The sequence below is a fragment of the Mauremys reevesii genome, linkage group 3 (genome assembly GCF_016161935.1).
Source record: "Mauremys reevesii isolate NIE-2019 linkage group 3, ASM1616193v1, whole genome shotgun sequence".
In the NCBI taxonomy this organism is placed as follows: domain Eukaryota; kingdom Metazoa; phylum Chordata; order Testudines; family Geoemydidae; genus Mauremys; species Mauremys reevesii.
The window spans coordinates 70,315,079-70,340,311 of record NC_052625.1 but is presented as its reverse complement, the minus strand read 5'-3'; the positions used below and the strand labels follow the sequence as shown (position 1 = coordinate 70,340,311).

Genomic DNA, 25,233 nt, shown 5'->3' with positions numbered 1-25,233 from the left:
ACTGGGTACCCGGGCTGAGCCACGTTCATATAGTTGGCTGACCTCAGCTCTTTGGATTCAATAGGTAGCACACACATGCTTAACATTATGCATGTTGGTCAAATGTCTGCCAAATCAGGGCCTGAATTTGCACATGTAAACACCATAATTTGCACGCATCATTGAACTAACTATTCTGCTGATTTACATGTGCAAAACTCTGTGCATAAACTGAGACTGCTTTGGAAAATTCGTAAATTATACCTTACAGATAGTCCAGTCCAACCCCCATGGATATATAGAAGAAGAGCCCCTTAAATATTATCCCTCAGTGTTGGGTACCTTCTGGAAATTCAATATATTGAGCTACACAGCTAAAGCGTTTATTTTAATATAGAAAGGAGTCTTAAATAAATTTTATAGCAGTTTAAACATACTTGGTCTAACAATTTAATTTTTTTACCCAGTGTCTTCACCAAAGCTAGACCTGTGCTGGCCCAGTTAATTAATGGTATTGCTTTCTTATGGGAAATCTTGCTTGATTCCTGGTTTCATTCTGCTCCCAGGGCTTTAAGTGCTCTGGCAGCACGACTGAGTCTCTGGAGAGGGAAGAGAGTACCTTGCATAACTCTAACAAATTCTCTCTTGCCAAATAAGGAGCAATGTTGGTTTGCTCCAAAGAGAGTCTTTATCCAGTCATCCTTTGCAGGAGACCTGAGTTTGTGAGGTATAAATCAGGGGAGAAAGATGAGGGGAGTTAAACTAAAAAAAGTTACAATGTGTAGTATGCAGGATCTTGCACTGTTCTGAGACGCCTGCATTTGTTAGACTAAGCAGGGTGAGTTAAGGACAGTATAACTCATCTGTATTCAGTTTCCTTGTGTGGTTTTTTTTCTAGTTAATCTTGCCACTTCATGTTATTTTAGGGCTTAATTTTCAGAAGTGCTAAGAACCCACAACTTCAGTGGAAGAGAACAGAATCTCCCAAGTGCTTGGCACTTCTGAGAAATCAGCCCCTTAATTTGTTTCTATTGTTAATTTTTTGTTAGTACTGTTAAAAATAATTTAAATTAAGATATCATTAACATTTTGACAAGTCATCTGATCTTTGCAGTCAATATGTAATTTCTCCCACTGTTGTCATGAAACCTTTGAATTGGTTTATGCAAAATGTATGCGTAGTATGTATTGACACGATATTCTGGGAAGCAAATACTTGGAAAATGGATTAGCATTTCAATGTGTTATATTTAGAAAGCAAAACTCCTTGCATAAATTTCACAGTGGGAATGGAAAAACAAAACCATTTCATTAATCCTATAGTTGAGGCCCTACCAAATTCATAGCCATGAAAAACACATCACGGGCTGTGAAATCTGGTCTCCCCCCATGAAATCTGGTCTTGTGTGCTTTTATCCTATACTATACCGATTTCACGGGGAGACCAGCAGTTCTAAAATTGGGGGTCTTGGCCCAAAAGGAAGTTGCAGGAGGGTTGCAAGGTTATTTTAGTGGAGATTGTGGTATTGCCACCCATACTTCTGTGCTGCCTTCAGAGCTGGGCTGTCGGAGAGTGGTGTCTGTTGGCCAGGCACCCAGCTCTGAAGTCAGCTTCCCAGGGCATGCCATGCCATCCTTACTTCTGTGCTGCTGTTGGCAGCGGCTCTGCCTTGATCGCTGAGCTCCCAGCCAGCAGCCGCCACTCTCCAGCTGCTCAGCTCTGAAGGCAGCGCCACCAGCAGCAGCAGCGCAGAAGTAAGGGTAGCAGTACTGCAACCCCCCCTACAATAACCTTGCAACCCCTCCCTCCCCACACAACTCCTTTTTGGCTCAGGACCCCTACAATTACAATACCTTGAAATTTCAGATTTAATAGCTGAAATCATGAAATGTACAATTTTTAAAAACCTATGACCATGAAATTTGACCAAAATGGACAATGAATTTGGTAGGGCCCTACCTATAGTGGACTACAAAATACTGGATGGGTCAATCTGATCAGAGTAAAATTGATCATGGAGCAAGTCTCAGCAGGAATAAAACAACACATATTAGTTGGAAAGGAAATGGGAAACAATTATTATTTCAAAATAAGTTGCATAGACTTACCCTACCATATGGCTTGTATCTATTTGGTATTATTGTCTGGGTCTAGTGACACTATTACTTAGATTTAAATAAATTACTGAACATAAAAAATCATTATATATACATAAAAAGCATACATGCATATTCTTGTAATATTTATAGTAAAGAGGGTTTTTTTATTACCCCTATATTTGGATCAGATAATTACTTCACGCAGTACCCCCCTATTACATTCTAAGTCTGAATTCAAATACTAATTATAAAAATAAAATGGAGAGTTTCTGCTTTTATTTCAGGCATTTATACATGGTGACCATTTTCTGAGGACTTGAGAATCTCACAATAAATGTAAACAATTGCTAAATGTTGGTCTTTTCAAGCAAAAACACAATAAATCTTAAACACCCTACTAGGCAGACAAAAGTTGGAACAAACGTATAGCCTAACAAAGGGCCTTGAAGTTCACTGAACTTGGGCTCTGGAAGACAATCAGCTGGAAGAGGTTTCAGAGATTTCAGAGGTGTAAGCCCTCTTCTCAGGTCAGCTTGCTACTATTTCTGAAATGATTAAGAATTGACAAGAGCAGTTGAACAGATTGTAACCACAATCGGACAGAATTAAAGGTACCACTCAGTCATCATTTCACCGGTCGTTAAAGGATCAGACTCTCACATAATGTAAGCAGATGCAATTTGACCTATAAGGTCTATGTTTATATTATACACTTCCTGTTTGAGTGGCCAGATTTTTTGCATGATATTAGGACCATTAAACAGAGATCAATTGTGTCCCCATCTCTACCAACAAGATCCAGAGATGACACCATGTTGAGATTCCTTATTGTTGTATATAGTCCTTATCCTGTAGGTTGGAGTTCAGTGGAACTATTACTGTACATAAAATTGTTCACATGTGGAAACATTGGTAGGATCGGGACCTGTACTGTTAGTACTAAAGCCCAGGTAACCATCTGAGTTTCTTAGAAAAGAATGGTTAGATGACATCTAAATATAATATCACCAGCAGCTAGTGAACCTACCCTGTAGCCCCTTTTTGAAGTTTAATAATTCGTATGCCTTGTGTATTTTTTGCTAATATAGCAAAAGAGATCTGGTCCATTTCAGAATGAAACTGCTAATAGCTTAACTATGTAGTCTGGCCTTTGGCAGTTTGTCACACGCTTATTGATTAATGCATTTTTTAAAATAACATATATATTGAATAAAACTAAAATGATAGACTTCTGTCATGTAACTGTTTAAGAAGTAAGCATCATAGATAAATTACAGCAAGCTTGTTTCTTAGGACAGTTTTCTGATTTTAAACCAAAGCATTTGTGAATGCTCTGCGCCCTTTTGACTAGATCTCCATTAAAGGTCCTTGCAAAACTTTTGTCAAAATCATCTCTGCATATGCTGTGAATGATCCCAATAGACAGACTAAGAGCGGCATTAGTACATTAGTTTAAAGCTTTTTTCTGAAGTTTTCAAGGTAGAAGTCCCCATTTTCAGAGCTGGACCCAAGTGGTATATCCACAAAATCTGTGTATAATAAAATCTGTGATAATATTGGGGAAGAAATTAACTCTGTGAGTAAGAAATTAGGTATTTTGAATTCTGTACCAAATGCTGATACCAATAGGGTGGAAAGGAAAGTAATTTCATTAGCACTTGCTTTTAGGTGCCTAGCAGTCTTGATTTGAGATCTTCTTTTTAAGCCAGCATGTTATCCTTGTGTTGATTTGTAAAGTCCACCACCCTCAGTGTTTTTCTTTCATGTAGACAGTTTCCATTCAGTCTTACTCATTGCAGAAAAGAGCAAAAGCTACTAAAACATTTAACAAAGAATGAGTTACAAAACAACAATAGCTATAGGTTAATAGATGGGCCCCAAAGACTGCAATTCACTCATGGGCCTTTGTTGGTATCCTCCATAGTAATGGTCAAAAGATGTGTTAAGGGCAGCAGAGCCCTGAGAGTGAATTCAGCCACATAGTCATGTTATGGTCATCTATTGTTGATTATATAACCTAAAGTTTTAAAAAAAGTTTTAACGTTTCAACTGCTTTCTGTTTTATGTAGGGCCTTCTTTTGCTGGGAGCCCTTTATGTAACACAGAGGTAGTCACAGTGGTGCCTGGGAACCAGCTGCAAGCCCTAGATTTCAACACTATGGTCCACGCCAGCCAGACAATGTTAAGTGCAGTGTCCCAGTCAAATCCAATTCAGATAATTACTTTCTATCTATCTAAATTCCTCCTGCAGTCATTACTGAAAAAGTTACCTGTAAATTCCCCACCTAAAAATTATTGTGGAAAACATTTGGTGCAGTGTGACTTTTTCATTCCATCCCATTTCAATGGTAAGTGATCTGCATATAAACAGTTTGTAAAATGGTTTGGGATCCTTCAGGATGAAAGGTACAATAGAAAAGTAAATTAAAATTATTTTAGTTGACTGAAACTGTGTGTGTTCCAGTAGGATAGTTCCACTTCGTGAATGGCTTTCTAGATACAGTGCAAATAACCTTTTATTACTTAATAAAAGAAGAAAAGAGACAGTGTAAACATCTGCAATAAGCAATTTTCAATTGAGAGTATGGATAGATTTGGTAGATACAGATGGCAGTCTGGACAAAGTGATATTGGAAATGTTAATTCCATTATAATAATAGATTCTGTTTGTATGGTGCCTAGGAGCCATAGCTTTGTAGGTGACTTGCAAAACAAATAATTAAAATATAAATTACAAATACTAGCAAAGTTTAAAAGCAAATAACATATTTAAAACTAAATCATGGCATCAGACAGAAGAGATATCTCCTTGCCAAGAAGAAAGGGCTGTATGCGTGTGTGCATGTGTCTGTGTGTCTTTGTTTAAAAAAAAAAAAAAATCTAGATCCATGGCACTTATTAGGTCAGAGGGTTAATACATCCCAACGACTGTAACTTCAGAGGTAAAGACATTAGCAGTTGTATTGCTGCAAGATTGAAAGGCCTCCCTCACTTTCCTTAATGGGGAAGATGGTATATAGGGTGTTGAAAGCCTAAGATGCATGGGATTCAGTCTATTTTAGTCCTTTATATATTAGAACTAAAACCTGAAACTCAGCCCATATAACAATAGGCAGGCAGGGCAATGAGTGAAACTCAGAGTAGCAAGACTTCCTTCACAAAGGTACAACCTGAACCAGTTAACAAGACACTGCTAGTGACAAATAGCCTGCTCCTTATGCAGTTCAACAGGGGCCATTGATCCTCTTTATCACAAGCAATACAATTATAGCAACACATTCAGGTGTCAAAACTTCTAGTTTCCTAAAGCATATTCCTTTTTACCCCCAGACAGATGAACAAACTATCATTTTCTGCCCACCCTTCATTTTATCATGGTAAGGAAATGTGAGTAGTTTTTGTGCTTGGGCTGGTAAATTATGATGAGCTGATTTTAGACAATTACATCCAGTTCAGCTGGGTCAATAACATTCATCTAGTATATAACCAATTTAGACTCTCTTTTTTTCTCGCTATGTTTGCTGGGTTTTACTGTGCTTTGTTGATTGTTCTTGCTGTTTCATTAAAGATAATAGCTTAAGCCCCTAAGTAACAATCAGGGTGTAGGGTTTACTTTGAGTATAAAAAGGAAATGAGCATCAGAGTTTAACTTTATCCTTTCAACTATATTTGAATGTGGTTTTTAAGCTGCATGCTTCTGAAGTATGTACAAATGCACCTTTTTTGTACTTACAGTTTGTCTCAATGCAACAATTGTTTGACTAGCAAATGGTTATAAAATATTGCCGGTAACTGAGAGAGCCAAGCTTAATCATTATCTTTTACTAATTAAGTCACTGAAAATACGAAATGACATCATTGGTGCAGTGCCTACTGGATAATGCCATCAGCCTCTCCTTTTAAACACAGCTCTTTGGAGTGTGTCTGTCTCTTATCTGTCTGATTAGAGTATGCATTTGTGCAATATGTAGCTCTCGTGAGGTTATTTAGGAAGCAGAAATTGTGAAACAGACCACTTGTTTTCTGTGTTTGTGCTATTCTCATCATTTCTGTAGAGTGCCAGCATGTTGTCATATCCTCTGCTAATTTGGTTAGATTACACTGAGTATTACAGAGGCCAAAGCCATAAAAGTAGCCTGGAATGTTGAGTTTTGAATCCACATATTCTGTGAAATTGAGACTGACAATTATAAATATGTTGGGTCTTGTCCCTCATTAGCAGATGAAAGATATATTTGGTTCAGTGGCAAATCTGATTTCATATATACCTCTACCCCGATATAACGCTGTCCTCGGGAGCCAAAAAATCTTACTGCATTATAGGTGAAACTGAATTATATCGAACTTGCTTTGATCCACCGGAGTGCGCAGCCCCGGCCCCCAGAGTGCTGCTTTACTGCGTTATATCTGAATTCGTGTTATATCGGGTCGCATTATATCGGGGTAGAGGTGTATATCTAACGCACCCTCCTCATCTGTAACATAAATGTATGCAGATAATTCCTGCTAATTTTCAGAGTAACAAATCAGTTTTTATTAACTCCTTCTAATTTACAGAGTAGGTAAAAAAAAAGTACTAGTAAAATTTCACTCAAACTTAATGGGGGGATAGATGTTTTTCTTGTTAAGTAAAGATGATGTCAGGATAGAAATGGGCATGTCTAAATACATTTTCTATTTTTAAATCCTGTTAATTTCCAGCATGGGCATAACTGCCAACATATGAAAACTATAAATAGGAACATTTGAGAAGGAAAAATTGAGGCACACCTTCTAACTCAATTGAAATTCAATAGCCAAAGGGCAGCATGGAAAACTTAAAATACTTTGCTAAAATATAGTGACTATCCCTTCTGCAATAGGGGACAGTTGTTGTGCACACTTCTGTTTTATACATAATGTATACTTACAACTTCAGTTTTATTTATAGTGTGTTTTGTACTGTTCATCATTGTAGTATCTGCACCAATTTTAAGTAGTTGGTGTTCTTGCCAAAAAGGATTATATAGTAATAGGAAAATACGGTAGGTGTTTTAAAGAAGGGCTTTGTGAACAGACATTAGTGCTTAAATCTTATTTTAGTTTGATTAAATGTGAATATTCTCACATTGTTGTCTATTGCTTCTGTGTTTTAATTTGTGAAAGATATTATGTTCTTTATGTATCCTAGAAGTTTGCTAAAGCATAGTCTGTCAGTAAACTAGTAGCCGCTCTCATTTGCCATATGATCCTGAAAACTCAGTTGCAGTGTTTAAACAGTTAACTGTTACTATCAACACCTGGATCCCAGGGAATGTGTGCTACTGCCCGTACCATTTTGGTGTTGGATTTATAGAGATGTCTCAAATGTGCAAGTCTTACATCCAGCAAATGTGAACACTGTTATAGTTGCATCCTCTTACAATGTTATAAACTAACTTTTTAAAAGCTCTTGTCTAAAACTCAGTTGAATACCATTTTATGGAAAATCTTTTCTTTTTGTGTAATTGTGATCATCTTTATCAGATAGTGATGACACTAACACACTAAGCAAATTTTCATATATGCATTTACATTACTACTCATACAACAGTTTTATGCACCATCCAACTATTCTCTTACTTTGAAACCTTTCCTTTTTTCTTTTCCTAGTTCATGCAAGAACCCAAAAACAGAGAGAGAGAATACAGGCTGCTCCCTAAGGCAGCAAGGCACAACTCACCCCGCCTTGCTTTAAGGTGTCTTTTTAGGACTGTCTCCCGTGCTTTGCTACAGAACACCCTAGGCTGCAAGCAGGAGCAGGAAACAGCCGCCCTCCCACCCCCTACTCTCTCACTCTTAACGTGATAACTTGCAATTCCAACACAGTCCTCAATACACCACACTATATTCTTACTAAAGAACATCTCTAGTTGTAGTAACACTCAAATTAAGAAGCCAGTTAAAGCCTGCATTCTTTGGTGCTTCTGTTTTGAAAAATAGTCATTTGGAAGGCAGAGGTAGGTTTCTGCCTCTAACTGCCCAGAGTAGGTACCTTTTTACCCTCTTAATATGTTACTGTTTAACCAGAAGTAGTCAGTTGTGTTACTGCAATTATATATATGAATTCTTTTTATTGTAAATACTATTGTCTACTTTGGTTGTAAATGGTCATGTTACTTTTGTATTGAAACAGCTTATTATTTAGAGCTTAATATTTGGTCTCTAAAAAAAATATGAGTAGAACTAAAGATAAACACATTTTATCAATAGATTCTAATTTTTCTAAAAAGCCATGGCCCTAAATACCAACTTAGCCTCTTGTGTATTAATGGGAATCTCTGTATATACTCAACTCCATTCTGGAGGTTGAATAGATCTAGGTGAAGCCAGTAGAAGTGGTTAACTCCACATCACCACTTGAGCATCACTGATATGCTCTGACTTTTCCTACCTTACACTATTTTATACACAGGATAAAAATGGACCTACATACTTGTCTGAAATTCCTTCAGAAAGTTGTATTGAATCTCCATTTTAGTTTGTCATCGTCCATTTTTTCTAAACATTTCAAATTCATTATGAAGAAATCAAATTCCAGAAACTTTACTTGGTCTCATGGATTCTATCTTTAGACCAGGAATGTGGCCTGTGAATAAGCACCATGTCCAACTAATTGTCCTGTACCATTTCTTACATCACTGTTGTTACTACATTTCTCCAATGGGACTGTATCATGCTAACATTATGACTATCATTGCCACTTGAACATTAAGAGCCTGATGCTCTGAGTGTTCAGTATCTTGCATGCAAGATCTGGCTCTCTGCCACAAATATATCAGATACTGTGGTCAGCCTCTGTCCATTTACTTACTTTGAATATGCCTTCTATGAAAAACTCATGACCTTATCTAATCTTGCCAAACAAAAATTGCTTGGTCATTGCATCAACCAGTGAATGCATATTTGATATCTTTATTCTGCAAGATTCTTGTTTTGAGCTGAGAAGCCCAACTTTTTCCTACTTTTGCTCTGTTGGGCTGTCTCTGCCTAGTCTCTTCTGCTCCTATGTATGCACAAATAATTTAGTTTGTTTGGTATATAAAAGAAAATTGCTTGCTTTTTGTTTTTTTGAAGGAACAGTATTTTCAATTATTTTCTATTATGTGGTCTCAGATTCTTTCTCAAACATTTTGATACATGTCTGTTCAACACTCACCAGGTGCTACAGCCCGAACATTCAGTGCTGAACGACAGTGGTACCATCTGTCTGGTTTGTTAGAATAAGACATTAGTTTTCCTGTGCTCCAGGGTGTGCTTTTGAAACGTTCTTCTGTGTGCCCATCTAATGAGATCAGCACCAACATTTGGGCAAATGTGAGGTCCTACATCTCGGTACAAAGAACGCTGGTCATACTGGATGGCAGATTCTATCTTGGGAAGCAGTGACTCTGAAAGAAGGCTTAGGGTTATGGTGGATAGTCAGCGGAGCATGAACGCACAATGTTCCACTGTAGCTAAAAGGGCTAATGTGATCCTTGGATGTATAAATAGGGGAATCTCCATTAGAAGTATGGCAATTATGTAATCTGTATTTGGCTTTGGTGCTGCTATTACTGGGATATTGTGCCCAGTTCTTGTGTCCACAGTTCAAGAAAGACATTGATAAATTGGAGAGGGTTCAGAGAGGAGCCACAAGAGTGATTAAAGGATTGAAAAAAATGTTTTAATGATAAACTCAAGGCGCTCAATCTCTTCAGTTTAACAAAAAGAAGGTGAAGGTGTGACTTGATTACAGTCTATAAGTACATATATGGGTAATAAAAAAATTATAATGGGCTCCTCAGTCTGGTATAACAAGGTCCAATGGCTGGAAGTTGAAGCTAGACAAATTCAAATTGGAAATAAGATGCTAATTTTTAACAGTGAGTGTAATTAACTATTGTAAAAATTCACTAAGAGTTGTGGTGGATTCACCATCATTGACACCTTTTAAATTAAGATTGGATGTTTTTTCTAAAAGATGCTCTCATTCAACCACAGCTATTGGACTTACAGCAAGAATTAATTCAGGGAAGTTCTATGACCTGTGTTACGCAGAAGGTCAGACTAGATGGCCATAGAGGTCCTTGTCCCCTCTGGCCTTATAATCTATGAATAAGTAATAGACATTCCCTGTTGTATTAAATTGGGAGGACATGTCCTAAAATATGTTGCAGTCAAACAGAAATCTGATTACAGCATTTACTAACGTATTTGCAAGGGCAATCATACAGCATAGAAAACAACATAAAATGGAATATATAGGGAACTCCACTGTTAAAAACTAGATACCAGATCTGTTCTTGCTATTGGGAAGGTTTTGTTGTTGAGATGGCTGAAAGCTAAAACTTTAAAAAGTTTACAAACACCAATATTTAGAGATGCTAGCCAGTCTCCTTTTACCTCAGTAGAATCCAGATGCGACACCAGTGATTAATATAATTGTGAAATGTATGTACTAACACTAGATGAGGAATTATGGATACTCATTGATATGGATACTCATTGTCAGGCTGTACAGTCTGCCCGGACAGGAGGGGATGTCATAGCTAGCTACCTGTCTCCTATGAAAATTAAACCTGATGGAATCAGAAACTATGGAAGGCTAATTTACATAGAAATCATACAAGGGGATGCGAAGCCCACAGGAAGGGAAGAAAAGCATCCTACCTCTTGAAAGAAGTTTATTGAACTTTTGAAGCCAACTTTACATCCATCACTAGACAGACACAAGGGAACAGAGCTCTTGCAAACTGAGAAAAATGGGTCCTTCAGCCAAGGGGGGTGGGGGCACTAAAGTCTCTGAAACGAAATATAGGCAATAAGACCGAGGTTCCCAACGTTTTTGGAGAGAGACCTTCCATACCCACCACTCTGTGTCAGTAGCTGGGTGCTCCAGCACCTCTCCGTGTCTCATCATGCCATCTTCTAATTCATTTGCCACTGTCTCTCCTTTTAGCTCTCTGTTTTCTCTATGAAGTCGTCTTTATACTCTTTTTAACCCTCCAAATATATTTTCATGTCCAGTCTCTCTCCCCTCCCTCCTTGGTTTTTGCTACTCCTTCCCTACCTGCTTCCCCTCTCCATTTCTGCTCTCACCAAAAAGTTACATGCTGCTTGGGGTAGAGGCGACATCCTTTGTTGGCTGTGTGGGGGTAGACAATGTGTTCTTGCAAATGACCTGATTGCTGCAGGAAGAGAATGGAAAAACTCTGGGTAGTGACCTGCTGCCCAGAGCACTGTTTTATGTGAGTGTTCCCAGGGCCAGCTGCATTATGGGGATGCCAGTAGAGCAGGGACCTTTGAGTTGCTGCCTGCTGTTTTACCCAGAGAGCTTGTTACAGTGAGAAACTAGAAGTGGATGTCATGCAGCTTTCCCTCCCCTGCTCTTCCTCTGTTGTATGTTGTGCCCCCAGACTAGTCTGTCGCTTCCCAGGGGAGCCAGGTGTGGTGCCTTAGAGTCACAATGTTGGGCAATGAATCAAGCAATGTAATTTCCAAGAGTGGTTTGTGATGGTCTGTGCAGGGTTACTGACCTTAGAAAAAGAAAGTAAATGTATTGTTCGCTGAAGGTATTGAAGACCCATATTCATCACTACTCCCATCCATCATGAATTTAAGGCCTTAGGCTACATGGGAACTAATAGAAACTACAACATGATACATGATCCAAGAGAATAGATCTGTGGATACTTGACAGAGAGAACAATTAAAGAGAAGTTTTCTCCTCTTACGCAGCAGGAAAAGGAATGATACTGCAATTTAGCACTGCAGTTGTCCTATCTATTTTGAGATGTACTTGTGAAGAAATAATTTCACAAGTGCAGCAGCATTACAAGAAAATAAACAAGGGGAAATTGTTTCTCTGCTTTTTCTCATTCCTTTCTCCCCTTACAGCCATCACTGAGTGGCTTTCGTGTCTGGATTTCTAACATAGTCTGTATTGTCACTCTGTGCCAAATGATTCTTATAAACTCTCATAGGTTGTCCCGGCAGAGGGACTGGTGTCCATCCTAAAGAAGAGAGATGACAGTGAAGGAAAGACACTTGCTCAAATCCAGCAGAGAAATCCAAAGAGAAGAGTGAGATTCCAAGAAATGGAAGACACCTTGGATCAAGGTAGCTTGCCTGTGTTAATTTGTGTTTTCATAGTATACAATTACAAACCACATCTATGCTTTCATTTGTTAAATAAGAAAAAAAAGCAGGAAAAAGTCTGTTTTAAACCAATTATTGCTATTGTATGCCCTGTATTGGTTTGCGAGCTATTCTCCATGCAGTGATAGTAGCAATGGACTGTACTAAAAGTTATTCTAGAAATGGATAGGGATATGCAAAGGCTTTTGTGCAACAAGTTAGTTAACCAGAACAAAGGGAAACTTTAAATACATTTTTGTTGTAAACCAGAGCTCCCAGCTTTGGCTGGGGCTGAAGGAGGGATGCTGCTCTCTCATTACTGACAGCTTTCTCCTATCTGGATTTCCCTTCATTTAATTTCTAATCCTTAAAAGTGGAAGAAGTAGGTTTTCTTTCATTAATCTAACCAATACGTCAAAAAAGCAATGCAAAAAACCTGAATGTTTGTTTTCCCTTACATAGCTTGCCCTCCAGGATGACCAGGCCTGCTCAGAAACCACATTTGTAGAACTATGGGATTGGAAGGCTTGAGGCTTTAATTTTGTTTTATAATTACTAACACGGGTGTCAATATGTTTGCCATTGAAATATGGTTTAAATTATGTTTAATGCATCCCTGTCTACTGATGGGTTAACTAACTGCAGGGGAAATCCTTACTTTGCTGTCATTACTGGAATGAGTTTTACTGTAGTCCATCACTATCATCACACCACCTTATCACAATCATGGCGACAATAAGAGTCGCTCCACACTTTAGCAGGATGGGGGCCCAAAAAGATCTTTCGCTGCTACTGTATCTAGCCAAAACTTACTTTTCTTATTTTGAGGCTGTTGCTCCTCCTTGTCTTATTGTCATCTGAGACTAGACCTAATTCATACTTGCCAAAATCATCTAACCAAAAAAAAGTAGAATTTATATTTGTATTTAAAATATTTACTGATGGGGCTGGAACTCATGGTTTCTCTTCTTCTGGGCTGAAGGACAGATTGTGTTGTGGTGGTTCCTAGGGGGAACCAATCCTGGCTCCTCTCCCTCTGAGAGGGGCAGAGCACAGGGATTCTGGGGATTCAGGGAATTTGTCTGCTCCTTTTCCTGTGCTGAGTGGAGGTGTCAGGTATCCTGGCTCCCCCTCCCAAGTATAGCAGGTGTCCTGGCTTCTCCCCATAAGTGAAAGTGATTGGTCCTTTGTGGTCTGGAAGGAGGGAGTTTGCAGCCCCTTTCTGAGTTAGTGAGGGTGAGGTTTGATATTGGGAGGTCCCATTTCTCAGCCTCTTTGAGTGTATGCCATGGTTGGGGCTGTTTCTCTTCTTTGCAGAAGTTTCTTCAAGGCCCTGTGGTCAGGTTGAAGGATGAGGGAGTGCAGGGGTTGGGTCCAGTAGTGGAAGGATCCATCTCCCAGTTCTTCAGGACTGTTTGGCACCACGGTCAGGAATGAGTGCAGGGAGTGGCTCCTCTTTCCTTAGGAGCTCCCAATGCTTGAGGCATCGAGAAATCAGATGCTGGCCACTACATGTGTGAAAAGATGCCACTCTACACACACACACACACAAGCTTTGATTGTCTGTAGGCATAATGGGAAAGGGAGCTGAGAATAACTCAGATTTACTTGTCAATTTATTTGATTTTCACCGTAAACCATAGGAGGGACCAAAAACCAATAGACTATGGAAGGCCAGGGGGTATAGAATAGCAGGCATAATAATTACCTTAGTTTATTCCTGTTGTTCCCCTGAAGATGCATCATCTCTTAATTCTTCTCTTAACTAGACTATTTGAATTCTTCTCCCCTTAGTACCGCCTCTTGTGTAGATAGTTTGGAAAACACTATATTGGGAGTGGGGAGGGAAGAAGAAAACCCACTCCGTTGGGAGTAGAGGCATAACACTAGATTTTAAATTGGTATAAGTGATTATGAGAATATTAGGGATGTTCTCTTGCCGGAATTGCCACGTAGTGTTGAATATTTTATTATCAAAGGAAATTAGGTAGTCAGTGACTTCAACAGATTTTGGAGCAAGGCAGCGTTTTGTAACCTACCAGACAAATAATTGGAAATATTAAAAAGGGTCACTTTTAGCATATTAGATCTTGTGGCTCCCACTGTTGCACTAACATTAAAATTTTCCATCTACCAAGAAAGTGCTGGGATAAAGTTTCTCCCACAATGTATTTTTAACTTGCTGTGGGAATTTATCAGTGCATTACCCTGTTACAATTCTGGCATCCAGGAATTTTTAAACACATAGGTAAAATGAGTTCAAAATATGAACATGGATCAAAATATTGTAACATTCATTGGGCCAAATTAATCTCTGCTGTAAATCCATTGCAAAAAATGGAATTAACCACTGGAGCAATTTACTTAGGGATGTGGTGGATTCTCTGTCACCTGAAGTTTTTAAGTCAGAATTAGATGTCTCTCTTAAAAATATGCTCTAGCTCAACCAGAAGTTATGGGCTTGATGCAGGAACTGCTTTGTGCAGTTCTATGTCCAGTGTTACACAGGAGTTTAGATGAGGTGATCATAACGATTCCATGTGGCCTTCAAATCTATGAAAACTGACAATGACTGTGGCCCCTTTTTTCCAGGTGGTATTTATGCTGTGTTTTAGTTGCACTGCGTGTAAGGTTATAACTTCTGTTTTTTCTGACAAACTCTAAGTCCTCCAAAAACGGAGAATTTCTTTCTTCTTGTAAAGTCACCTTTTATTAGAACTGGTTTGGAATTTTGCGATTAAACCTTTTTTTCATCAGAAAAGCCAGTGCATTGAATCTAGGGTGACCAGACAGCAAGTGTGAAAAATCAGGACAAGGGGTGGGAGGTAATAAGAGCCTATATAAGAAAAAGACCCAAAAATCGGGACTGTCCCTATAAAATTGGGACATCTGGTCACCCTAATTGAATCTGAAGCTTTTCATGGGAACATACCAGTTTCAACAAAAGATGAATCGGGAAATGGTTTCTCAGGTACAGGATGGAATTTCTAGTTCAATTGAAATGCCTGAAAATTTTGATTTTACAATTTACAGCATAAATATCCAAAAATAGAGGTTTTTCTCTGAGAGTCTAGCAAAGTAATATTTTATAGCTATTAGTTGTAGAGCTTAGAACATTCCTGGGGTACAGGATAATTGAAGGGATAAAGGAAAGATTGCAGACAGGGTTCTTGGTTTTTGTTTCTGTTGTCATCACTGAGGACATCTTTACACGGGATATTTAATCCTGTCTAAAATAATGTGTGATTTTTAAACCAATATAGTTATATTGCTGGTACACTGGTGTGGACACTCTTATTCCAGTATAAGAGGGCCTTTTTTGGTTTGGCTTATGTCACTTGGGAAGTGATTTAAGCTAAACCAAAAAAAAAAAACAAACCACTTTTATACTGAAATAAGTGTGTCCACCTGGGGATTTATACCTGTATAACTATAGCAGTTTAACTACACCAATATAAACTGGTAAAACTTTCCTATCTAGATAAGCCCCAAGTGGCAAACTTTTCAGACTAGAGCTAAAAGATCTCTGCTTGAACTGAAGGGGAATTCTTGTAGCTACCAATACTGGGATATCCTTTATTCTCGAATGTACCAGCTACTTGAGAGCAGTGTTTTTGTTAAGCACTGGAAAGGGTTCAGGTTTGTTGCATACAAATGAAAAGACACATTCTCTCCCCCCAAGAGTTTATAATCTTGAGCTGGCCATTTTTCTCCCTGTGAAAAATTTTGAACAGAAACTTTTTATTTGAAATTTTTCATTTGAAATGTGTCAGATATTTTGCAGGAAAAAGGCAGTAAAATTGTATGGTAGTAGAACTAAACAGGTGTGTGAGTGTTTGCAGGGTCATGGTCTAAATATGAAAGGACTCAAGAAGAGAACAGGAAAAGGAGAACAGGTGTTACAGAAGTAAGGTCATATGACTAATGATGGGTTGTCATATTGGAACAGAAACACATACACGCACAGGGTTTTTTTGGTTTTTGAATGTACTATAATTTGTAGTAATTTTTTGTCACTTTGACACAGACAGCCACGGTACCTGCCATACTCCCCAATCCTCCAGTTAGACAAATCTAAGATTTCTCCCTAGATTTCATAGGGCTAATCTCAATAAGTACAAAGTTTTTGTGTGGTCTTTTATTTTGTTCACTGTATGTCATGTATTTTATATTTACAGATGAAGTTGGTGGCGGCTCCTGTGTTTTGCTGATCCTGTTGTGCATAGCAACTGTTTTCCTTAGTGTTGGAGGAACTGCACTGTACTGCACCTTTGGTGACATGGAATCCCCTGTATGTACTGACTTTGCAGCCAACATGGACTTTTACTATACCCAGATATTGCAGGGTGTGGAGGAACTTAAACACTGGGTAGCCTTCACATAGTTGAAATGAGCAGGGACAACACACTGACAGCTTACCAATGATTAACAGAGAGGTTAAAAAAAAATGGTGATTTCAAGTTTTCTGTAATATGTGCCACCTTCAGGTGAGGTACAGCTGATGACATAAACCTAACCTTTAAATACCGGTTGAGAAGAACTGTCTAATCTAGTAATCAGGTGGGTAGAAATCAAGTGTGGAGCAGGAGAATAATAAGCAAAATGTCATTGCCTTCACCTTCTGAAACCAAGCAAACAGCCATTCAACGTCTTGGGAAGTGAAGAAGATAGAAAACTGATTAGCCTCTACACAGTCTCCCATTGCCACACATTCTAAGCAATCTTTGCAATCTTAATGAAAAGACAATTTTGATTTACAGCTGTTTGCACGAAAGTGTTGCCTCCAGCTATCATGCAATAAGTCTGTGTTTTATGAAAATGTTTCCTTATTTTTCTTTTAAGTCTTAATGTATTTTTTTCATTTTAAATGTCCTGGTGAGCTGTTTAATTATGGGTGGAGTGAGTAGAATGCATTGGCATTTGCAGTGCCCTCATACTATGTTAGTTAAATGGATTGGCCTTATGTCTTCTAAGTGTGTGGCAGTTGTCATGAGTGGGTTAAATCTGAAGGCAGCTTTGCCAGATTCTCTGGAATTTTATTCCCAAAATTGGGTGGACAGTGTTGGAAATGTGTGGGATTTTTTAAAAAGAAAATTCACTCCCAGCACACAATACTAAGTGTAGGAAATTATTCTTACTAATAATAGTAAAGCTGCTTGGGCCATTGAAAGGGGCATGGGACTAGGAGTCAGGATACATGGGTTCTCTTTCCAGCTTTACTACTCACTTGCAGTGACTTCTCTGCCTCAGTTTCCCCCGCTGTAAAATGGCGATAATGATCTTTGTCCTCCTCTGTAAAATGCTTTAAGATCTACAGATCGAGAATGGTATAGAACTGTCTGGTGTTATTTATAAGTGCAAAATGTCCAGAGGTTTTGTCCAATCTGGCATACAGCCAAGACCAGCTGCAAAGTTCAGAGCCAAACTTCTCCAGATTTCCACCTCTGAGCTTTACTGAGTCATTTTGAATAAAATTGACTCTATTACACCAAGTCTTGTTCTCAGGGGAAAATCCTCTCTATCTCTGTGACATTTTCTTTCACCCTGAGATCTTTCAACTCCCTCATATATTCCTATCACTCTTTTTTCATGGAGATCTACTCCCCCTAGATTTTTCTCTTCTTTTCCTGTCCAGATCCATGTTGAGGGGAAAAAACAAATAACCAAAAAATATTTTGAGAATATATAGATATTTTCATTTTTAAAACTTGCAGTATTATTTATATGAGAGATCCCTTCTTATTAATTCATCACCCAAACCACAGTATATTAACATGTGAGCTGAAAGTTTCCACTAAAACTATCACCAGTGAAATAGTTTAAAATTGTGATATTTTAGTCCATTAGGGTTCATTTTGAACGCATGATAAAGATGAACAGAGCAGTTCATACCTCTCCATATTAATTTTTAGTCTCCTTCTGTCTGCAGACTTGGGAAAGCAGAATTGTGATAATTTACATTAAAAAAGGTAACGCTGCAATGAGGGCTCGCAACATAATCTAAAAAAAAAAATCTTAAATTTCCATGTTTTAGATGTTTCCAATGTGTTCTATGGAAGAGCCCCCAGTGTTGCACTGTATCACGTGTATCAGTCAGGAGAAAATATCTGAACTCAGGGCCAAATCCTTAGCTGCTTTTTACACACCTTCAGAAGGGCCAAAAGAGGATACTGTTCAGAGACCCAAGAGTCTTGGAGAACCCATTCAGTAGGATTCCACAGGTAACATTGTCAAAAATAACTAAATCCCATTTTCAAATGTGATTTAGGCACTTGGGATTAAGTCAATGGCAAATTTCCCGTTGACTTCAATGGAAAGGAGCAGGCTTTTGGAGCCTAGGTCTCACTAAAAGTCAATGGGACATAGGCTCCAAGTGCCTAAGTTGCTTTTGAAAACAGGACTTGGGCATCTCAGACACTTGATGCGTTAGAAAATTTTACTCTAAATGGCATTATGCAATACAGGGGTCACCACAACAGAAGTGGCTGAAATCCTGGCTCCACTTAAGTCAATGGCAGGATTTCACCCGTGGTACTAACTCCCCATGGGATGGGGATATATACGAGGCATCGTCTGAGGACCTGTGTTATTATAACATGGCATAAGTGGAGAGCAGCCATCTGTAGCAGTTCATGCTATCTTTATTTGACAGTAACTGGAAGTGACCCAGCTGTGCAGGTGCCCCAGGTCACATGGTTTGCAGTCACAGATGAGGATTTCCTCATAGTTCCTTCAGGCAAAGCAGTTTTTACTCTGGCTTTGCTCCCAGGACTGAGATGTGAGTCGCTAGATATACCTTGTTGTTTTTCAATCTGTGCAGAAACAAATTTACTTTTAAATTGTAATAATGCATTATTTTAAATGAACTGCCGTTTTTAGCTGGTGCACGGTGCTTCGTCTATATAGGGGAGAGAGACACTGACAAGATAGCAAAAGGCAAAGTTGGATTGTAGGCCCTTTGCCCTAACCGTGGCCAGAATATGGCAGCTGCTTCTGCTAATGGCATAATGGACTAGCCAGTGGAGGAGTCCTGAGGTGAGTGTTAGTATGAAATGATTCTCAGGATACAGTATGCTTGGGGGATCCAATTCACTCCACCCAATATTTTAAATGCTTACTAGGGTTGTATGATGGAGTATGTCCAGGTTTAGGCATTTACTGTATAAAGTAACATGAAGTGAAATCATCAAGATATCACTCAGAATTAGAACGTGATCATGCTTGCTTGCATTTGCAGGTGGATTGTCCCTCTAGTAAGTTTGACTATTCCTAATGTACTCTCATGCTTAAGTGTTTTGTTTTTAAGTGAAAGTTGAAATCACTATTTTCCAGAAAAAATTGCATGTGTGGTTTTTGTTTTTAAGTACCCCATCTATGAGGCTCGGCTGACTTACACCTTAGGAAGCCTCATTTGCAGCTTTATATTATAACTAGCAATTTAAAATGTCTAGATTAATGCAAAACTTTTGCTTTCTAAATGAAATATGAGAACAATAATTTCTTTTTTTCCCCAAGAAGGGCCTTCTGTTTTACAGTATTGTAATGCTGGGTTAATCTAAAAAGAGAAAGGAACAGTCACTTTTATATCCTAAAGTGTACTGGCTGGATCAGTACATCACTTTATGTCTGGGTTTATTTATTTAATTCCAATTGATTTTAAAGAAATTCTCTTATTTTCCTAGGTTTTTTGTTTGTTTGTTTTTTTTTGTAAACTGCTGATGGAGTGTTGATAAGCATGCATTCAGTTGTTACAGAGCTGCATTTATAATTACTGTGCTGTTAGCGTGTTTTTGAGTTTGTGTATCTTTGTATTCACTGTTTAAGCATATTAAGTTTGTTTTAAAGCACCAACTGTTCATTTCAACTCTTAAAAAAACCAATAACCTAGTTTAAATGTCTGTGCACCCAGCCACCAAAAACTTCAAGAGTTAGAGCTAAAAATATTTATTTAAAAGTATATCAGATACAGAGATCAAAGATCCTTATACTTTAGGTTCATATTATTACAAAACTATTTTAAAGCTGTACTATTGTAAATATTAAAGAGCTAAAAGACAAGGTAATTTTAAAAAGCAGCTCACTTTGCACTTGCTGGCCCAGACCCTGCACTGTGCCTGGATGCTTTGTGCCGCATTGCCAGTGCAAAGCCACTCCAGAGTTGGTATAACTGGCCACAGGAGGATCCCCAAGGATAGGGTGATCCTTCAGTGGCATAGAGACAGTGTAACTGCCCCTACACTGCCCCTCTCTCTGCCCTGTTGCTTGTGCAAAGGGCGTGGCTGGAAACTATGACCAGACAGACCAGACAGTTTTCCAGCTGCTCCAATTTATGCCAAGGTACCAGACCAGCACAGAAGCAGCCTGGGATTGGAAGGAGTGCAAAGGTCACCTTTGCACACACTGCCCTCAGCTGTAGCCCAGCATCTGAGCCTGGACTGAACCTTATTCAGATTCCTTTGTAAAATGCAGATGGTACTAATTCTTGTTTTACATGACAATTCTATTAGAAGAAATAGCTCACATGGTCTATGGTGCATTATCAAATGCTCGGTTAAGAGCATAGCAAAAGTACCTATACTTGGAGGTCAAAACAGTTTGTGGGTAAGGCCAGCTGGATGGCCTTCCTGCACATTCTATTCTATTTAGATTGTTACACACCATCCATCTCCATCGGAGTGGTTAGAGCCCTGCAGTCTGGTAAATCCAAAAGGGAAACGTCAATTCAGGAAATTACTCTTCTGTCTGAAGATTTTGTAGCTAGTAACAAGCAACGACTGAGATTACTGTAACAGAAAGAAATGGGGGGGGGGAGTGTTTGTATACTTTGTGCGTATGATAGCCAATTTCAGTTCATCCTCCTCCCTGTTGTTTGTAGGCATGTTCTACATAGCAACAGGGGAGAGACAAAATAGGACTATGCAATGGTAAATCCATAACAACTGGCAGGGGGATTCAGGGGCTGGTGTAGTATTCAAAACTACTTGAAACTCTTTTCTTAAAATATGACTAGATTTCAACTTGACAGTGTCCCTATGAGGAAAAATTGTGTGATCATTCCTCCGAAGGCATATTGCCAGCAGCCTCCCCATTCCACCTTTCTCAGTAAGTGTGTCTGAAGTCTTGCAAATACCTTCGTTCTGTTGCTTTGGTGCCTGGAAGAAGGATGTGTAATCTTGACAGCCAACACTGGGAAAGAGAAGGCCACTACAAAATAGAGGAAAATTGTTAGTGAAGCTCTGTGAGTGAAGGACAAGCTTGAAATCTCAACAAGTCAAATGAGGTTGAAATTTGGATTTCTTGCAAGACCAGGGAACATTCCACTCAATGACTAAAAGGGCTGCTACCCTCATGAAAACATTGTTGCCTAATTCTGTTAACCAAGGCTATTTGAAGGCACTAGCTACAATCTATAACAAATCTAACAGGAGCCTCCTTTGGCAAAGGAAGGCAATAACTGTATTTGAGACCATCAGCCAAGCTTGTAAATTAAATACTGTAGCAAAAAAAATAAAAAGTGTCCCAGAGAAAACGTCTAAACCTTTTGGGTGCTGTGATTTGTAAAGATATAGAGAGAGGGATTGGCTATGGAATGAAAGGAAATAGGAAATATTTCCACTGAGAGTTTCAGCAACTATCCTAAACCAGGCCTGTGGATCAAGAGTTGTTTGTTGTTTTTTGAGGGTTTTTTATTAATCCAAGAACACTTGTTTTGTAGGTTTCAGAGTGGTAGCCGTGTTAGTCTGTATCAACAAAAACAACCAGGAGTCCTTGTGGCACCTTAGAGACTAACACATTTATTTGGGCATAAGCTTTTGTGGGCTAAAACCCACTTCATCAGATGCATGGAGTGGAAAATAAAGTAGCAGGTATATATACTTGTTTTGTAAATAGCTTTACTGCATTTGTGTCACTCACCTTGAGTTTTTCCTCTTTTCTGGCAATTTACTAAATCCCTTGACTCTGTTTGCTAAATGAAAAGCCATGCTTCTAGACTAAACTAGGTTGGTTTTTAGCACCGTAATTTAATTTTAATCCATCATTCTAAAATCAAATTGGCAGATTGTAACTTTGCAATGTTCTAATGACATACCAGGGCCCCATCCTGCTCTTGTTGAACTGAAAGTACAGTAGAACGAAAACAAAAATCTCTAATGACTTCAATAGGAGCAGATTGCAGTATTGCCAACCCCAGGTGCTCAAAAAATCATGAGTCAGACTTGAAAAGTTTGTGAGTTTGGCTCAAAAATAATGAGATTTTAAAAACTTTAAAAAGTGGGGGTTCATTTTATCTGCCTCTAGTTGTTGAGCCTTTAGGGTTCATGTTTTAAAGTTTTTCTTCCAACTTTGAAGGCTGAAAGCTAACTAAGTGGAGATTCTTATGTAATCACGTGAATCCTGGATCTGGGGCTTTAAGAAAACACCAAATATCACCAGATTGACAGTTAAGTCACGAGAGTTGGCAACAGTCCTACATATGCTTTGTTCATTTGTAAGCATTTTTTGCTATTTTAAACAATTTTCAAACAGACAATGATTAGATGGTTCCAGGATAGGGAATAATAACCTTTCTCCATTGGATCAGTGGTCTGAATCTGACCGAAGAGCATTGATAATTGTGGAGAACTGGCAGGCTTGCGGAACTGGGTAAGTGATCTTTTGTCCAAAGGTGAATACTAAATCTACATCTTAGGCCCAGTTTGTGCATACACAAGTTGCACTTATTTAACTGGGGGGGAGGGTTGTTACACTTTGTTCCTTGCTCATTGCACACACCAGGGTCTCTTTGCATCCCTCCATTCCTCCCTACAAGCTACCTCTATACCATTTTCCCATCCCCATGGGCAGTGGGTATAAGAGGCCAGGGGAGGCTAAGCTTCCCTAAACAAGGAGGGAGCAAAGATGTGTGGGTGGAGGGAAGCTTCGGGGGAGGGGTGAAGAGGCACAAGTGGTAGACAGGGTGGTTTACATGCCACAATCCTTTTAAAAAAAAAATTGTTTGAATTACCACATACCAATTTCTCCTTTTTGTGCACATTTATTTTACGTCTTAATAGGCTTAATGTAAGTATTTTTGGACACTATATATCAAAATAAATGCCAAAGGAAGCCTAACATGTTCAATTTTAACATCCTTTTTTAACATCTCAAGTTTTTAGACATTGCATCGAAAAGAAATACAATGAAGAAGCCATTATTATAATTTGTCTTTCGTTTTACTAAATTTGAAGATCCTGTTCATCCTTACCTGGATTATTGTTGAATATGAGCCAGTGTTCACTTTGCTTTCCTTTTTTAAACACTTAAAGAAAAAAAAATGTTTTTCATTTAGTAGCCATGGAGAAAATAAAAAATGTGCCAGAGATCAGAAGGGTGTGATTGCTACAGAACATAGTTGCTTTATGTCAAGGGAGATATTGGTCAGTTTCAACGGAAGGTCTGGTTCTGCATTGAGGTTCGTCTTGGATTTGGTTTTTAATGGTGATCAGGGCAGAAAAACCAGCTTCACAAAGGTACATACTGCTGAGGGCATCCAGAATGTCAAGAGCTCTGTCTGATATCACACCACCTCTCTCCTTTTCAACTAAAAGTCACTGAATTCAAGCTTGAGCCACCATCAGATGACAGTTCAGTCAACTTTGCCAAGAAGCAATCTGGCAGGGTGTCTTCTATTGAAAAGGGGTCCCTGATCCAATTCTCATTTGTTACACTGTCTGGAAAGAACTCAATAACTTGGTGACCAAATTCAGGCACTGTTCTTTCATGTCAGCAATGAGGTCAGAATGAATTTTCAATATGGAAAATTTTCCAAGTTTGGGAGTGATTGGCAATTTCTCATTTCTTTTTCTTGTGCTATAACCTGCAGTGTCTTTATCGTTGCCCTTGTGTTAAAAGACGTCATTTTCAGCCCTGGTACCTGGCATTCATTTCATGGAGATGTGTGAACAAGTCAGCTAGATAAGCTAGTCTTGACAGGCTTAATTCATCCACAAAGCAATCAGCACACTCAAAATTAATTAAGGAAAAAATGTACTTCAGAATGGAGTTCAGAGACCAGACATCTTACCATGCGATAGCAGTTTTGTATGGAGAAGGTGTTGGTGTTCACTTCTTGTTTCAATGCACAAAACAAGTGTGAGTTCAGTGCTTGTGCTTTAATAAAATTAAACATCTTTACAGCCTGATGGAGAACGACTTTCAGATCAACGGGCATTCATAGGTGCTGTAACTAGGGTTGCTGGGGGTGCTCCTGCACCCCCTGGCTTGAAGTGGTTTCCATCATATACCGTGTTTACAGTTTGGTTCAGTGGCTCTCAGCACCCCCACTATAAAAATTGTTCCTGCACTCCTGCAGGCATTTATGCACTGAGTGAACTTAGTATAAAGAGCCACTATTTTAATTTTTGCCAAAACACCACCGAATTTCCTGGTCATTGCACTGGTTCACATTCTTCATCACTCAAAGTAAATCCAAATGAAGAGTTGAGATCATACCGTCTAACAGTCTTGCACTGTTTATTCTTCTTCGAGTGATTGCTCCTATCCATTCCATGTAGGTGAACATTTTACCCTAGCAACTCTCCTCAGTTCCTTCTTCCCCAGTTGGAACAGTGGAGTGCACCTCCACAACCTAGTGTTTCTCCATAGTTCTAGTGTAGATAGTTTTAGTAGTTAGTTCAGTTCTTGTTGTAGTTGTATATATATTTAGTGTTAATAGTGTTAATAGTTACGGAATTAGAGGGCCTATGCCGGTTAGCGACCACGACTCTTGCCTCCGCTGCCTCGGAGAGTCGCACCGCCAGATAAGTGCTCTATTTGTATAGCCTTAAAGAGAGAGACTCTAGGCTGAAGCACTTACTGATGGAGTCTGCGCTCCAACCTCCGGCGCCAGCTCCAGCGGACGAGCAGCGCTCTCCCGGGCCGGCAAAACAGCAGCGCCGGTGCAGGCTGAGATGCACGCTTAAAGCGCGCCGCGCCGTTGACTCGGCGCCGCCCTGCCCGCCGGGTGCCCACCGAGGA

General features: G+C 39.0%; 1 protein-coding gene across 11 annotated transcripts in view; it reads left to right on the top strand.

The window, feature by feature from the left end:
• Positions 1–20,399, top strand: part of CNST (consortin, connexin sorting protein) — a 99,701-nt gene extending 79,302 nt beyond the window's left edge. For all 11 annotated transcript variants that reach the window (XM_039529129.1, XM_039529133.1, XM_039529128.1 and 8 more), the window contains 2 exons: positions 12,063–12,198; positions 16,395–20,399. In XM_039529129.1, the coding sequence (XP_039385063.1) occupies positions 12,063–12,198; positions 16,395–16,600 (342 nt within the window). In that variant the 3' untranslated portion in view covers positions 16,601–20,399. The remainder of the gene's footprint in view (positions 1–12,062; positions 12,199–16,394) is intronic.
• Positions 20,400–25,233: the final 4,834 nt, after the last annotated feature.